The sequence below is a fragment of the Ambystoma mexicanum genome, chromosome 3q (genome assembly GCF_040938575.1).
Source record: "Ambystoma mexicanum isolate Mex_15411 chromosome 3q, UKY_AmexF1_1, whole genome shotgun sequence".
Lineage (NCBI taxonomy): Eukaryota > Metazoa > Chordata > Amphibia > Caudata > Ambystomatidae > Ambystoma > Ambystoma mexicanum.
Window position 1 is genome coordinate 467,652,057 of NC_090926.1, and position 18,271 is coordinate 467,670,327.

The 18,271-nt window shown below is 43.9% G+C and overlaps 1 protein-coding gene across 2 annotated transcripts in view; it reads left to right on the forward strand.

The window, feature by feature from the left end:
• The window catches only part of APBB3 (amyloid beta precursor protein binding family B member 3), a 645,194-nt gene that overhangs the window by 367,403 nt on the left and 259,520 nt on the right, over positions 1 to 18,271 (forward strand). For both annotated transcript variants that reach the window (XM_069654242.1, XM_069654241.1), the window contains 2 exons: positions 2,339 to 2,453; positions 6,877 to 6,964. In XM_069654242.1, the coding sequence (XP_069510343.1) occupies positions 2,339 to 2,453; positions 6,877 to 6,964 (203 nt within the window). The remainder of the gene's footprint in view (positions 1 to 2,338; positions 2,454 to 6,876; positions 6,965 to 18,271) is intronic.

The window sequence follows — 18,271 nt, forward strand, 5'->3', positions numbered from 1 at the left end:
CTTGAGCTTCCATTTGCTCAAACGTTTCCCTCCTTGCGAGAGTTACAGATTTTTATTTTTTGTTGGATTTATTTTAAGACCATTGGCTTTAGCGTATTTGATAAAGGCACTCAACAACCTCCTCATTCCAACTTGAGAACGATCGAAGAGAAGGAAGTTGTCAGCATATGATAGCCATGCTGTTTTTACAGCCCCAACTTAAGAGGAATCAGGCCTGCTGAGTTGAGATCGGCTGCTATGTCTGATATATATAAGGCAGTATATTGCACTGAAGTGCAAAACATTATTCAATGTATTCAAATTAATTTACACAAAAGAGAGATTGTACCTGCAACAGTCTCCTTGGGACACACAATGTCAAGTTGTAGAACCTAATAATTCAAGTTAAATGGGGAACGTTGCATATCCTTAGCCTTATGGAATTCTGGTGCACAAAAGGAGCTTATTGGCAGACTGCAACACCAGCAGGGACGTTTGCTGCGCCAAATTGCCATCTACTGGACCGTGTCGGCAACATGACTTTCTTCACCATAGAGACATCATCCAGATACGTTTAATTCCCCCAATACCTCACTTTAGGCAACACCAACAGCACATTGAAAATAATGCTGACAGAGGGATCTAAACTTTTGGACATTATATAATTTGTACATATCTGAACCTCGGCTAACAATAAATAGTGAGTCCTTGTATTGAATGTATTGAATTGAATCAGAAAAGAAATGCATGCTCTGCAAAAATAGTACCACAATATCATCAAAATAATGCAAAAGAACCCAACTGAGCCTTACTTTGGTCTCATGCTCTCAGACTGTGTGGGTGTATACAAATATAAAGGAGTTAAAAGTTATCCTAATTTATGCACATGTGGTAATTGAACCACAAACTTTGGTGTTACCTGAATTGGCTGCCTCTTCCCCCTCCTCTCAGTTGAGGCACTAGATAACATCAATGATCATTGTTCTGCTCTCACTTCTTCAAACTATAGATGAAGTAGGCCCCCCACAGAGCCAGCATTCACAAAGAATTACCTAAATTAATTTTCAGTTTCCACTTGTAAGCCGTCCATCTACTGGGCAAGTGATTTGAAATGGTTGCTGTGCGATATGTAGCGTTTGAACGTAAATCGCAAATCAATACATAGAGGCCAGTCCACATTTTCTCCCTTAAATTAACTCATTTACTAAAAGACATTGGGCCTCATTACGAGTTTGGAGGTAGCCATGCCGTCATTATAGGGCTCAAATGAGAATGGGGAGGATGCTAACAACGGATCTGTTAATGACGGGTCCATTGTTAGAATACTGGTCTGCTCGCGGGTGCCGGTATGCACGTCTGGCCAGACCAGACATGCATACCGCCACTCCCAAGCAAACTCGTAATGTGGCGGCCTGGTATGAAGGGTGCCGGTACGTTACCGGCACCATTCATACCGCGGCCTCCAGGGTCGTAATGAGGCCCATTACCTTGTAATGCATGGTTACTTATTATGCAGCAATGCAGATGTTTTTGGACTACACCTCCCATAATTCTTCACCACTGACTATGCTGGCAGGGGCTGATGGGAGTTGAAGTCCAAAAGATCTGCAGGGCCACATAAGTAACCAGTCTTAGTTCCACCTCCTCCTTCTAACATGCCATTTCTGAACATCGCACTTCCCCTGCACCCCACTTCCACATACCTACTCCATTCTCTGTCCACTGATAGCATTGTCTCTTTAATATGTTTGCTCTAAATGTCAAAATTGTCCTAATTTTACCTACAACAACTGAGCAAAATGAATGATACCCGTTGTACTGCCTTTCACTGTGCTCTTTGTTGTTTTGTGATGTTGCTGTGTTTATGTTACAGGCGTGATTAAGGGAGAACCAACGTGTTTCAGGATGTAGTATGAGCTATATAAGAGGTTCTTCAGGGTGCTAAGTATTAGTCTATTGGGTGCCACACAAGCGTTAATTGGGGGATTTTTTAGGTCTGGTGGGATGTATGGAAGCACCCGTTGAGAGTGTTATTATTCTCTCTTGGAAGGTTATGTGAAGTTGAGTTACGAGGTATGTTAGAGTCTGAAGCATCTGCTATGAGACTGCCACTTTTGGTCTAGCTATAGTTCAGTTGGGTACCATGTGAGTGCCCATAGATGTCTACAGGAGCTATGGTACGGATATGCGAAGCTTGAATCAAAATATACAGAAACAGTCTAGGGGGCCACCCATTAGACATTGCTAGGAGTAAACTCCCAGCCAGGGGACCACTCTGGTGATGATAGTGTGCGGTACAAACATCCTTTAATATTAACATTAACAGAAAGAAGACAGTAATCTTTCCTTTTCATTGCAGGGACTTTGCCTTCGTGGCTAACGACAAAGACACCTGCATGCTTAAGTGCCACGTGTTCCGCTGTGACGTGCCCGCCAAAGCCATCGCCAGCGCGCTGCATGGGATGTGCTCACAGGTACCCACCAGTGCAAACCACAACAGCAGGGGCACGTATATTGTGTTGTATTTCAAAGTGGTCTCAAATTAATTTTTCTTTCACCAAATAGGGGTGGCTATTCAAAATGTATTAACATCAGGTACCTGGCCAAGAGGAAATTGCATATATGTATATATTGTTACTGAACGACAGCTGCTGCTTCAGGATAACTAGACAACTACCACCTAATGAACATTGAAAGGCCATCATGTAGCATGTGGTTCTCATGACTTGAGCCATAGATCATCTAGCCATCCTTGGACACTCCCTCGATCAAATTTGGCAAGGTCCCCCCTTCTTCATTTTTCCTATTTGATCAATATGAGTTAAAGATTCAAAAGATGCATGGTCAGTAGTTTGTTAGTGTATACTTCAGTCCGCCATCTTGAAATCCCTCTGTAAAAGGGTAATGCAGGTGGAAATGTATACACTGCACAGAATAGTTGCACAATTGCATAAATGTATTGGTCAGTAGTTACGAGGTGGCCCCAACTCATTCCTTCTAAACATTGATGCTAGTTGTAAGCTTTGTATACCCTTGAAATTAGTGCAGAATACATCTTCATTTCAGAAGTACCAACGTGATCAGATTCAGGCTTATTCACTGGGTCTTTGTTTAAGCACAAGAGGAATTATACCACCTCTTTGAACATATAGGATAGTGTCTGAAGTCAGAATCCAATTATAGATCCCAGTATATTGATCCATGGAAAAACAGAGCTATGCTCGGATCGTACAGTGGCCAGGCTTGCAGATAACATTTCCCAATCAATGTTCTAATTCTCTATTTCAGTACACTGCAGTACACTGCAGTCATTGCACTAATGTATAAATGAGCTGGAACCTTCATGGGCACCAGGCACTGACAGGCTTGCTAGCGCGATCATTAAAAAGGCCCCTTTTTTATGGGCGGATGTGATATATCAGATCTTCATCATGAGTCCTGGAAGAAATCTATTTTAATTCCGACACATAAAAAATGACCTTTGCATTTACCAGGAAACTATCGTCTATTAGTCATGGCTGACTCCCTCTCTAAAATATTTACCTATATATTATTGGATAAATTGAACACCTGAACTAAAGAATAAAAAAAATCATCAATAAACAACCGTAAGGGAGTCAACACTATGACAAATCTATGGTGTTTGTTTTACTTTTTCTGGAAAACACTGTATTCTAAGAGCAGTGATCGAAGTGTACGAAAAGAAGTAGTACTGGCCTGCACCACTCCCCACAAACCCATCACCCCCCATCCCCCTCCGACGCACTCTACAAACCCTAAAACACATGTGCCTGTTCTACAAGGAAACGTGTTGTGCAGTGCAATGAAAGTGCAAGTTCCAACCTCTTCCTAGACTTTTATTTTAAAACGAAACTGTTCCGGAATGGTTTCTTTTTAAAATAAAAATATAGGAACGGTAAAACTTAATTAAAAGAAGTAGAGGAGCACCGCTCCCGCCCACTACGATCACTGTCTAAGAGCAGATCTCTGTATATCTGTGACGTGGATTATGTGGGTGCGTTTCACACTGTGGATAGATCAATATTATGGGACAAACTCGACAGATGGGGATGAGATGAATCAATGTTATATTTAATTAAGGAATAATATTCTGATACTACTTTCATTAGACTGACTCAAGAAGGTCTTTTATCTTCCCCCATCCCTACGAACCTTGGATTAAAACATGGTTTTGTCCTCGCCCCTGCAGCGTATAATCTCTATGTGTCAGGCCTAGACGAAGTACTACAACAATGCCACAATTTTCCTCCTAGAATTGGCCAACAACTGGTAAATTGGTTTTCATATCCGGATGACACATTGATTTTAGATTGTACTCTGATTGGATTACAGCGTAGTATTTTGGCATTGCAACAATTCTCAGTAAAAAATAATTTGAAAATAAATCTTAATAAAATTAAGATAATGGTGGTTGTAACAAAAAAATCCAGCATTTGTGTGGAAAATACTCGGTTGGAAGTCGTTCTGAAATATATCTATTTGGGAATACCAATATACGATTCACTGAGTGCAACTTCATTATCAAATGACATAAGCACAAAAATATATAATACATTTAGGATGATTAGGTCTTTCGTCTACAAAGATGGTCGATATTCAATAGAAGGATAGAAGGATTGTGAAAAATCTATAAGTCTAGTATTGTCCTAACTGCGCTTTATGCTTTAGAAGTTTTTAGGAGTAAAAAGGTTTATTGGTTGAATGTCTTGGAAGGCAAATTATGGCGTTCAGCCTTCGAACTTTCAAGGACTACCCGAATTGAGACTGTAGGTATCAAACTGGATTTTACCTCCCCATTTACCAGATGGAAAACTGCTTGTGGTCTACTGTTTTAAAAAAATTATATCTGAGGAACATGATTTAACATCACTCTATTCCAATTCTAGTAAAATTCTTAAAGGAGACATGAAGGAAGGAGTCTTTGGTGAATGGGTTAATGAGGTAAATAATTTGTATGACTAAATTGGCTTTGAACTAAGTCTTCCAATAAACTTACGCCTGAACTGTAAAGTGCTGAAAAGAAAGGCCTTCGATTGGGATAGAAGCCATAATATTTGTAAATTGTCTTATCAGTCGACCTATAAGGAATATGTTCTGCATGGTATTCCATAGAGTCGTCCTTTTAGTGACATCATCAAAGCGAAAATCTCGAAAATAAGGCGCTTTATTATGTGACTACGTTTTTAACAACTCCCAACTAATAGATGGGGGGCATGGAAACAGATGTGAGGGCATTTCAGAGTTTGTAGGATTTGTGGACTAGAAGTGGAAAAAACTTGCCATCTTTTCATCTCTTGTCAAGCAATCGAAGTAGAATATGAAAAAGGATATGGCAAGTTGAAAACCAGCCTTGCAGGCATTCAAACTAACCATTTTTGGGGTTTTATATTTTTGGGCGAAGTGGCTATTCTTAATGCTGCAGTTTATCACATTTGGTCGATACTGGAGAAGAGACATTTTGATAAAGATTTAGATGTCTGATTTTATGTACCTTTATTGGATAGGCTTAAAGCGAATTATATTTTACATACATTGTTAACATTTTGTGTATTGCTCTTTTATATATTACATTGTTAATTTTAGTCTTTTCTTTTCTTATGGTGTAAATGCTTCTGAACAACCAAAATCACCAATATTTTTTTTTAAAGATTCAAATTAGCCTATGCTACTTGAGGTTTTGTGGGGGGAGCAGGTTCTGCAGAAGTAGTGCAATGAGGCATGGTGAATAATTGGTTGGAACCTGCTTTTGTACTTTTATAGCCTGGCTATGTGATGATAGTCATGTTTAAGTTAAGTATCAATAGTTCTACAAACTTGTGCATGGGGTGGGTGCAACACCAGGTGCTGAAACAAACACAGGATGGAGTTTGTGCTTAAAGTACATTCAAGAGAGTGATTGAGTCCACCTTATGATATTTCTTCTCGGACAAGAAGGGCACAGCAACTACATTACTAACGTTATCGAGAGAGATCAAGTTGGTGCATGGATTTGAAGAGTACACAACTATTGAGGGTTTAATGCCATTTCATTTACAGAATTTCCCCCAGAAGGAATTTCTGATTCCTGCAGGGCGTCCCTGGCCTGCAATAGTGATTGGGTAATTGACAAAGAAGGATACGCTGCTGGCCCTCTCCTTGGCTGTAAAAGATGTCTCTGGATACCCACTAGCTCACTCTAAGGTAAAGCAGGAGACTGGGCTTGTATTAATTTAAATAAAAAACTACAAGCACTTTCAGTTTCACTCAGTACGTTTTAGAAGACCAAGGCACGGCTTCATTGCTCGCTGTGCTTAGAGAATTAATGATGCACAGCCAGGCTGAAACATAGTTGGGGTTGCTTTAATTCCCATGCAGATGGGTGATGTGGGCTAGGCATTCAGACTGCACTGCTCCCATTGGTTTCAGAACTCTGACTGGTTAGCATATGGCTGGGTCCCTTCTCTAATGGTGCACAAAAGATGAAACATGATGAGATGGAAGCTGTTAAGAGCAATGCAAGTGGTTGTGATTAATTGAAATCTTCCCGCTTATCACTTTTTGGTGTCAAGAGGTTTTAGAAAAGTAGCAGAGGTCAAGATGACTCTTGCAAGTCATAGAGGCTGTAACAGTTCATGAAGGCATGAGTTGTCACTGTTTGTAGGTGCAACAAGACAAATGTGCGTGAGACGCATTAGGAATAGGAGGGTAAACCATAAATTAGATCCCATCATGGCATCGTAAACCCTAAGCTGTGGGTTTCTTATCGAGACGTATCCCATTAAAATGTGTTCCCTACATTGAACAGGTGCATAAACTGTCAAATGGGATCTGTGATGGGATGTGTGATTGCAAAATGGACTGAGACCTGAGAATTACAAATGTGTTTTTTTTGTTCAGATTATTTCAGAAAAGGCTGTGTTGAATAACAGCATCACTCGATCGGTTACCCTGGAAACCATCTCGCCGGAAGATTTACCACTGCAAGGTAACCAAGTGGCGCCAATTCCTATGTTTACATTCATCATTATCACTACAAAGCTCCAGAGCATTGACCCCTTCATAGAATGCGTAGAGAACCATTGACAGTGGGCTCCAGGCCTTATGAATGACTCTCCTGATACAAGTGTCTTTCTGTAGAGTTGCATAAGATGAAAGACCTGTGGGTTCAGCGCCATCTTGGTATACAGTAACACTATTGCAATGCAGTACTTTGTACGGAAACCTGTGTGTTTCTACATACTAATAGAAAAGGTACCTAGATTGGAAAGAACCACCATTTAAAAAGCATTTCCAACAGCGCGAGGTAAGAGTCTGCAGGACATAAAGGAGCTTAATGTCCCCTTATCCGCCTCTTACCCCTCCTGTCATCCAGGACAGTGACACACCGGTGCCCTGGCAATCCCTCTTTTCCTAAGGTCCGCAGCAGGTGGATCTATGAATGTTTGCTGTTTTAAAAAGAAAAAATGTCATCTATTTTTTTATGGCATTTTCATCTAATTTCTTTTCTCCAAATGGGCCTTTTGTTTACCACAAAGACCCCTTGAGCCTCCTCTTCCATTCCCAATCCTTTTTACTATATACCTTACCCAAACTTACCACCTGCTGTAAACAAAGTGCAAAAAAAATAAAGTTCACTGGTGCAGGGTCTGTCACTATAGCAGGCTGCTAGACATTTAGTCAAATGGCATCAACTCTACTCAGATGGGCCACAATATGTTTGGGCGTCATTATGACACAGGAAGTAACAGTAGAAACAGAAGGTATTTGGAATGCCGCCTGTTTGCACTGCCTACCTGACTATGGGCAGAGAGGGATCTTCCCCATACAATGATCCTCTGAAATACCATATGTAGTAAATATAGCATGATTTGGAGGTCGGATTTGACCCAAAGATCTGACCGTGTTTAGCTCGCCCCAAAAAAATGGTGGAACTAAACATTGTAAAAGCCCCAAACTTTGAAAACTTGATTGCATTCACAATGGGGTGTGATAACACATCCCTGCACACAAGAATTAGGCAGGGAGAGTCGCAGGTGGTGTTTAAATGATAGCATCTCAGATGCAGGCCTTCCCTCCCACTTTGAAATATTGACCCTTCTGCTCATTCCTGTGTGTGGCACACTAACCGTATGATCTGCACCTAATGACCTGCCACTCACCTAACAGCGGCGGACATGGATTTTTGGGGGGTAGGAAACGTCAATGGGCCTCATTCTGACTCTGCCGGTATCCCACCAGGATACAAGCAATCTGGTAATTACCTTTACCGGCACTCGCTCTGGTGGCGTTGCCGCCGGATTACAAGTGTCGGTGGGACCGTGTTCAACCCCATTCATGGAGTTCCATAGGCAATGCCAGTGGCAGTAATCTTGGCTTTTATTGCCGGTAGGGCGCCTGGCTAACCTCCAGCTTTTAGCTGGAAGTAACTCAGGTGCGTAGTCGAGCGGTCCGGTAAAGTGCCGGTATCCACAAATACCGGCACTTTTGTGCGGCTTTTCATGTTGTATTTCTGAACATCTACACGTTTTACAACTAGCAGGGCCTTAAAGTCGTGAAGCACTGTATTTCATAGATATTTACATGGACTAATAGTAATTTCCTCATGCGGAAATCGGGTCCAAAAATTCACCAAGCAGAGGATGAAAGCATTAGTGGCAGGGAATCAGCATTTGTCAGTAAGACTGTTTCGCTTTTGATAGAAAAACACACTGAGCATGGCTGCTTAATCTTGACATAGGACACGTTTTTAAATCCAATTGTACAGAATTTACTGTTTAAAAACTCAAATGACTCTAAACCCATAGTATTTATTGATTACTTGAACTGTAACGGTTAGTCAGTGCTACGCTTATTAAAATGGTTGTGCTAACATTAAGCTAGACATATCCAAAATGTCCAGCTATAAAACACAAATGCTTCCACGAAAGCAAGTCCCCAACCTCACTTTAGTGCCCCAAGCGTAGGTCACATTCTGAGCCCCCGAGGCTTATGTCCCGCTCCCGCCATCATACCATCAATGAGTAGCGTTAGAGACTGGCGCACATGCACACATAGAGAAGAAGCGGGATACCAGCAGCAGGTGTGAGAGAGCTTAAAGCTGCACACTTGATGAGTGCAGCCCACCGCAAGTAGATGTTGGTAACAATTAGGTTGTTAATAATACATAAAAGGTTGGGGGCGCCCCTCTCTAGAAAGAGCATGGCATGATAACCTGTTCGGTGCTTTCTTACCCACTTTCAGTCCGCAGCCGTTGCTTTTTGCTCACTGTACTTTTCACAAAGGAGGAATATCCATTTGCATGTCAGTCTTTGTCCCGCCCACAAAGGCAATCCAGCACCGAAATTCCTGGCAAACCTCCTTTGAAAAAGAGTGCCAACAGCAACCCCAGACACGTGTTTCAGCCTTGTTGGGCCTCATCAGTGAGGTGGAGCTGTGCCTCTCTGAGCACAGTGAGCAAAAGGTCCACGTCTGGGTTCCCTCAGGTAACTCAGGGTGACCAACCCCAAGTTCCTTGCAAAAATACCAATTATGTAGCAGGCGCCCCTCTCTAGAAAGAACATGATATGATAAACTATTCTATGGTTTTTACCCACTTAGTCTGCAGCCATTGCTTTCTGCTCACTGTACTTTTCACAAAGGAGGAATATCCATTTGCATATTAGTCTTAGCTCTTTCTAGAGATGGGCGCCTGCTACCTTTTTTGTATTTTTTCAAAGAACTTGGGTTTGGTCACCCTAGATTGCATGGAGGAACCCAGACGTGAACCCCTTGCTCACTGTGCTAAGAGAGGCACAGATCCACCTCACTGATGAGGCCCGTGTCTAGGGTTGTTGTTGGCACTCTTGTTCAACGGATGTTTGCCAGGCATTTCGGTGCTGGATTGCCCTTGTGGGCGGGACAAAGACTGACATGCAAATGGATATTCCTCCTTTGTGAAAAGTACAGTGAGCAAAAAGCAACGGCTGCGGACTCAAAGTGGGTAAGAAACCACAGAACAGGTTATCATGCCATGCACTTTCTAGAAAGGGGCCCCTGCTACCTTTTTTGTATCTTAATAATATATGATTACAGAAGGTTTTAAGAGTTGGACTTCCATTGCCATATTCCATGTAGGAAAGCTTGCATGTCTACTGCACTAGGTACTGGTTTTCACTCATAAAGTTGACCCACTGTCTTTGTGATTTCATTGCTCCTGTCTCCCACTGGAAGCCTGTTAGTAGCTTTCCAAACTCTGTGAATTCTTTTTTCTGCTAATCAATAAATGTATCGCTTGCAGAGTAATATTTCACCATCTACTGAGTGAGGAACTTCTTAAGTGGGGATCTCATAAGGTGTACTCTCGCGACCCGTATGTTAGTGCTATTAAAGTTGGCAATGGTTTTCTTATTTTATTATTTTATTCTTGTGTCGCAAGGATGTAGGTCAACACGGAGACATAGAGTCCCTCAGCTCCGTTTGTAAAGTAAGCAGTAGTTTGTTTGTGCCTACACCTCTTTGCGCCAAATTTCTGATGTAAACGAATAAAAGTACGTAGTCAAGTTTCTTCAAGTATATTTTCTTAATTTATTTGATATATGTTCTGCCCATATTTCACCATGTCTCTCATGATTAAATTCAGAGAAAATCTTATGAATTAATGAGAGCTTTCTGCCATTTCTTTCCAAAAGCCACACACATTTTCACACGTAATAATTATGTAAGTATGCTTTCCGAATATCTTCTTGTGTTTGGCGAATCAGATATCCTAAGCACAATTTAATATCCTTCAGATGGGTACTGTCAGCACTTCAGTTTTAGCTGCTCGTCTACATTGGCTCTGCTAGTATTTATTAAGACACCCGGGTCCTTTTGGAGCAGCCTCTCCTGGGCTGCTGTGTCAGGGGGAGTGAAGGACAAAGATCCTGAGGTGGGGTGCAATCCCAGGTCAGTTACAGACCGGATCCTATGCTTGGACAACACATTCCACCCCCTGGCGCCAGCCACAACATGATACACACCCAGGCAATGGCTTTGAATGGTTATTGTCAAAGATGCCCTGTGAGCAAGCTCAACGAGTGAGCTGCAGGAGCCTGTGGCCCAAACCTCCAGGATGTATGGACTTAAACCTCTGCAGCCTCCCCAGCATCACCGCAAAGATTAATGAAACACCTTGTCACTCCGTGCGTGCCCCTTGGAATGCAGTTCTCTGTCTTCGTTTACCCCCGCCCCTCTCCCACTTTTTCCAGAGTTTAGTTTTTCTTCTTTTCTGTGGACTAGCCTCGTAGGGCTATGTAATAAGGAAGACACGGGAGGGTTAGGCAGGGCTCTTCCCTTCACAGAAACACTGTCTGGCAAAAGAGCGGGAAGAGGACTTTGAAGCAAAACACAAACCAGTGTGTGATTAGTAATAACTATGAAAGCAAAGTACTACGCAGTCTTAGGCAGACACATGGGGTTATATTTGGTGACTTTGTCATTACTCTAGGGATTGCTTTGATTCCTAAAGGCTGGGAAGGAAAATAAATATGTTATGCCATGTGATGTGATGTTAAAAGAGTTTGCCAGTCACCAACATGATACATTATTTCTAACACATATTGCGGACTGCTATATAGTTCATGCATGTCAGGCAGCTCTGTATTTCACACATCGGTGACCGTGTGGTATTCCAACAGCAGTTTCATTCTGGCTTGTAAATAGTGACCAAAAAAGCGGTCAAGGTTGGCCCACAATGTGTAATTATTCCCTCCATTTTGATTTTTATGGCCTTTTGTTTTGTGTAAAGGTGAACATTCGGTGTGTGTATATTTGTAATCGGTTGCCTGCGCTGGCAATGCATGGGAAAGAGTCCCAGATCTCCAAGGCTTGACCAAACAATGCTTGTTTTGGCCTTGTGCTTTTTGCTGTTAATGTGTACTTGTTTTATGATTATGACTTGTAATGGTTCCTTAAAGTGTGTGCTTCTTCTATGTGAGTGCTATCTGTGTCGCTGCGGTTTAAGTTCTCTTATCTCACTCTTTTTTAATTGTGACATTCAATGAATCTGTTTCAAGTGAATGTTCTGCATAAGTAGGGCACATTCGCTTCACAGTGTCATCTAACAGCTCTCGGAAGCATCACATCTGCCTTTGGTTGCTTCTGTCATAGGTAGCAATACCAAGGTGGCAGGAGTTGTGCATACTACACAGGCTAAAACACTGTGTGTGTGGATTTAGCCGTAATACTAGGGCCAGGAAGCCATAGAAATGGCCCATGTATCGACAAAGAGGAAATGGACTACATACCCCAGACTTCCGGACTGGCGGTCATCTGTCTATGAACTCAGGAAATATCCTGGAGGATAGCTCAGAGGCAACGTGCTTACCTTGGAAGCAAGACGACACGGAGCAACACAGGTTCGATCCCCGGGTCCGCACTTAGAAACCTCTGGGTATTAAGCGCGTTATAAATAACCTATCATATCATATCATATCACCCAGAGCATGGGTCCAGTGACTGAAGCATAAAGGCATTCAGAGCAGCCATCTGCATGAGGAGGCAATTGCCCTTGCACTACAATGGTGCGAGCAGCGCTCACGGCTCCCAATGCCTACGAATGTAAGACCTACGCTCAACCATGCTGTGAAGGTCTCCCTTCATCAGGGCGAGGCTGCATGAGTGTGAGGGGTCTGCCAGCTACTCAAATAAGGATGTGGACACAGGCACACGTATGATCGGTTCCCTTTTATTAAACGGTCTGAGGAGCTCACTTGCTTCAACGTCACTTCCTCTTTCTGCATACCCCTCCCATCCCTGCCTCTAACAAAACGAAGCTGACAGGCTGGCTGGCTGCCTGCCGACGTGACACCCCTGCCCCGCCTCTCAATTATTGAGGTCTTACTAGCCCAAACTCCTCAATCAATCCTAGTGGTTTTATCTTGCTCTGACGGGTCACCCTTCTCTATGCCATTCTGGCCTTCTTTCGGGCACGTGTACCATGGCGCTTCCCACTCTTCATCTGATGCTTTACTGCCTCCTTGATATGAGTCTTCCGACTCCCACTCGCACCTGCTTCTTCTCAACTGCCTCCATGACCCAGCGTCCATCCTGCTGCACCCTTTGAAGTGTAATATATTTCTGGTAATTGTCTTTCCTTCCTCATATCCTGCCATAACCATGGTACCCTTTCTCTGGGTGACTGTTAACACTTATGGCACAAAACTGCACTCTTGTTTCTGTTGTTTTGATTGTTTGACAACTACAGAGTCACCTACTTCAAAAGATCCCTCACAGGCCCCTCTCTGGGCATCCGCAGTTGCTTTAATCCTTTTCTTGACTTGCCGGTCATTCTCCTGGATCTGCTGATCACTGTCACTCCTGCCCTCTGGTCTCTGCCAACTTGCCTTCTGAACATTAGCTCTGCTAGACACAGTCCCGTGGTGCTTTGTGGAGTGTGACAGTAGTCCCTTAGCAGATGGTATAGGACTTGTTCAAATGGTATACCCAAGACAGTTGCCACTTGCAAAGCCCTCTTGATGTTCCCTATGAACCTTTCCACTATGCCATTAGCCTGGGGCCCGAGAGGCATGATCTTCTGATATTTAAAACCCATGCATTGGACGAAATCGGCAGAGTCCTGACTCGTAAATGGGGAGCCATTGTGTGGCTTAATAATCTTTGGAATGCCATATGCTGTGAGGATGTGGTCCAGTGCTGGAATGACAAACGTGGCCACTGTGGAAGGCACTATCTGGATCTTGGGAAACCTTGACTATTCGTCTACCACTACCAATACATACAACCCATCCCTTACTGGACCATAAAAATCAATTGCCAGCTCTTCCCACACCCCTTCTGGCAAGTGCAACATTTGTATACAGTGAGGACTCGAGTCAGAGCCACTACAGCATGTATAGCGCACTTCTCCAGTGTCTATTTGATTCGGCTGTCCAATTTGGGAAACCAGATTTTCTGTCTCAGCAGTCTCTTAGTGGAGGTTATCCCTCAATGCCCTTCACTGGCTAAATCTATACTGGCTAAATCTATCACCTGCTGTTGTAGTGACATGGGCTGCATGATTTTACATCCTTTCATGATAATGTTGTCTTCCGTGACCACTCGCCACTCTTGTACCAGGAACATGGCCTTTACATAGTCCTGCGTGCCTTGATCTTGGGTTTTCACCATGTCCTTTGCAGGTCTCATCTGCCCATGTCGCAGCGACTTTGCGTTGATGCTAAGCGCTGAATCTGCCGATGATTCTTGTTGAAGCTGGGCCCATGCAATTGGAAATGGCTTCATTTTATGCACCACGTAATTCATGTACACATCTGCAACAAAATGTTCTGATTTCACAGGACCCATCGGGTGACGTGACGAATAGTCATTGGATTCTTGCCTTTTATTGGTCCGTGGCAAATGGTAAACATTTGAAGCCGCAACCCACCAATGCGCGATCCTCAGTGGCATCCATGCTTTCTGGTTACTGTATATCGTGAGAAGGGCCTGTTGGTCTGTGATGACAGTGAATGCCTTCCCATAGAGGAACAGGTGGAAGTACTTGCAGGCCTAGACCACCACCAAGCTCTCCTTCTCTGCTTGCGAGTGCGTCTGCTCCATTGTCAATAAGCTGCGCCTAGCGTGTGACACTGTTAGCATGTTATGTGGATTCTCATTTTCATATTGAGACAGGTTGCTGCCCAGCCCCACTCTGCTGGTGTCTACTGTCACGTCCGTTTCTCTTGAGGAACTGCAATATCCCATGTCTTCCGCAGAAGCGATGTTGTCTCGGGTGGTTTCAAAACATTTCTGACATTCAGGCGACCACTGAAATACCTGATATCCTTGGTGAGATCTTGCAGTGGGACGCTTGTTTAAAGTCAATCTCTCTTCCTCCAACGCTAGGCAGACACGATATAACGTGTCATCATGATCCTCAATTAATTAACCACCAAAATATCATCACTATACTTTAAGCAATTTGGTATGTGTTTGATAACTTGATGAATCTTGTCCTGAAATATCTCTGCCACAGAAGATATTCCAAAATGGAAGCGTTTATATTGATAACGTCACACATGGGTTACAAAAGTGGTGATGTCTCGTGATTCAGGGGCCAGTTCCAGTTGCTGAGGTCAAGCTTCTAGAATACGGTTGCCCCATTCAATAGATGGATCATGTCCATTATCCTGTGTGCTTGGTGTCTCTCTCTTTGTACAGCTTGGTTTGGCCTGTGCATGTACACACACAATCATATGGCCCAATCCGCAGATTTTATTGGTATGGTACTATTGGGGAAACCCATGGAGTGGGCTTGATGATGTTGAGATCTAAAAGGCGTAGGATTTCGTCCACAGCTTGCTTCCGTTTGTTTGTTTGTTTGTTTGTTTGTTTGTTTATTTGATAATGCGCTCCAAGCCCTTGGACAGCTGGGCGCAACAATACAAGTAGACTCGAAACTTAGTTACAGTGCCTGACACAGGCTATTACAAAACAGATGTAACTTACAACAAATGATACAAGTGATACGGGTGAATATTGTTACATATCATTGTTGTGCAGCCATTTGAGAGCGTTGCATCTAAATCTAGTGTAGGGTAATGGGCGTCTGCGGTCAGGTGGGAGTGTGTTTCATGATTGTGCAGCTCTAACTCCATATGTTGATCAGTATCCCATTGTAGTGCTGGGCCACAGGTTTGACCAACTGATCTATGTACAAATGCACTTTGCAATTTCGCACTTTGCCCAGGCCTTTGAATAGTCTTGGGAAAGCCTGTTCTACATTGCCATCTCGCACCTCATATTTGTGTGCCATGATGTTGTGATGGATGTGTACTAGCCCCATGTTGACCACCGCCTTGAAGCTTAAAATGCACCCACTGTTCGTCTGCGTGGAGAGAACGTGCATCTGCATCCATGCTGAGTGTGATTTGTGTGTGCACACCTTGTGTGTGCACACCATCGAAAACACATCTTTTCTGCGTAATGGCATGCTCGAACCATAAGGATACATGTCTAAGTTGGACGGTTTGAGTCTTGGTGGATGCAGTTACCTGCTTGTAACATGGAAGCTGCAATTGAATATTCTCATTAGAATGTATAAAGAAGTTAGATGCCCCCACACAAATAGGTTTCCCCCTCCCCCACCGCCTGTGAAGTAAGTGTGTCAATCGGGAATTTGGTTGGCGTGTCGTTAACCTGCATCATCAGCATAGGGATATGTTATTTTGCCATCTCATTGCCCAGTGCCCACACATAACCTCTTTTTCTGTAGTCATCCCGGTATGATGATGACTCACTCCCCCGAGTGTGATCTTACCTCTATGTACCTATCATTTGTTCTCATTTGCCAGGTGTTCTTCCTTTCTAGGAAGTGGTGTTCTCTCTTGGACTGTTATCTGTCATCTGAGTGGCAAAATATATCGGGAGCACTTCCTATATCTCTCTGAACTGTGCCTTTTATTCATCCACCAGCTCATATTAAATGTCACGCACTGCCGCGTCTACCACTAGTGTTAACATATTATTTTTCTTAGTCGTCACCTATTAGGCCCATTGCCGCCACATATACCTTGGAGTCCTTGATCTATCAAGACCATCTTGGACCCAGATTACTGGTCTCCCTGAGATCAAATGCTGTGGGTAACTGCCAACGGCAAAGCTTCCCCTTGCGTTATTTGGAATGCCCCTGAGGAGCACACAGACACCAACACTGCAATGTCCTCTTCAGACATCTTGATGTGGCCATAGCCTCTTTTGGGATATGCAAATATTCCTCACTGCCTTAGCACTGTCGGCCACTACGGCCTGAAGCAGCTGTGCTGCCCTCAAGGCCCTTGGCTTCACTTTACTGCTGCAGTTAGGCCACTGGCACACCCTTCCTGCTGGGCCTGGACATGCTCAGCCGACAAGAAAACATGATGCACCCTTTTTTCTCAGGGCCACTCTGCCGTACCTCCAGGAACACAGGTGCTGTTCTGGGCATTGTGGTACAGCAAGAGGGCATTTCACTGCTTCTTATCCTCCGTCAGCCACTCTGCTGCCTCAGGCCATTCTCGCAGTCCGTGCGAGAGCACACGCACCCTCCTGGCTGCTCCAATAGCACTCTTGGCCAGTTTCTCTCCTTCTGCAGGGGCTGACTGCCTCCTGTCGCATGTGGGCCCCAGCCGGTGGACACTCACACTGCTGCATGCCACCTGGGTACATCATCTGCACCCCACCAGTTTGCGTGATGCAGCAGCCATCACTGTGCTACTCTGGGGTAGATCGTACCCATCGTCGCCATTGTGAAGGTCCCCCTTCATCAGGGAGATGCTGCACAAGACACCTATCTAATCACTTCACTTGTATTAAACAGACTGAGCAGCTCGCCTCCTCCGATGTCACTTCCTCTTTCTGCATACTGCCCCCATCCTTGCCTCTAACATAACGAGGATGACAGGCTGGCTGGCTGCCGACGTGACACATGCCTGATGTCCACCGCTCCTCTGTGTACTGCTAAACTGAGAAAACAATTCAGGGCTGCGCTAATAGGTGATCTCCTTTAAGCATCTTGCCTCTGCCTCCCCTTTAACCATAACAATTGGGCTCACAGGTGTTACCTGCTACTCATATGTATACAGCTGACGTTCTCACACCATTCATGGCGTAACCAGTAATTACAAACTGCACAGTCCACAGCAGCCGGTCATGCTTGTAGTCGGCTGACGGCTTGTGCCTTATTCGACATGCAGCGTGACGTGCTATTTATTTGCAATACGTGATCACGTAACACTACTCCAACAATAAACAAAAACAACATTGCATTGGACATACTGTGTCGAATACCGAGGTGTCGGCACTGCTTTAGATGGGGAAGCCCCTTTCCATGAGGCAAGGGAGATGCGACCACAACCCAACAGTCCAACAGTCCCCCTGGGGATGGTGCTCCGCAGGAGGATCCCATGGGGAGGGAGGACCCCATTGACAGTAGTGTCCATTTTGGGAGAATGCGGTATCCCTTTGACCCTGCCTCTTCCCTCCAAACCCCTCCAATTCCTCATTTCCTAATGTCCCTTTGTGTTTTTGTAACACATCCCAAGTAAGAACTACTGGGACAAGGAAGAGGCCATGAGTCATGGAAGATCACCGACAAGAACGAACACGTATGCTCTAGCCTTTAGATTGATCCTATTAGTCAGCTGTCATTCAAAGACAGAGAAGGAAGAGAATGATGGTATCTTCGTTTTCGGCACGGCACAGGCTGAGAACGTAATCAGGTGTGCATAGATCAGCAAGATGGAGAATCAGACAGTGTCCAAAGGAGAGAAGCACTTGTAGAAGTCCTGCAACACAG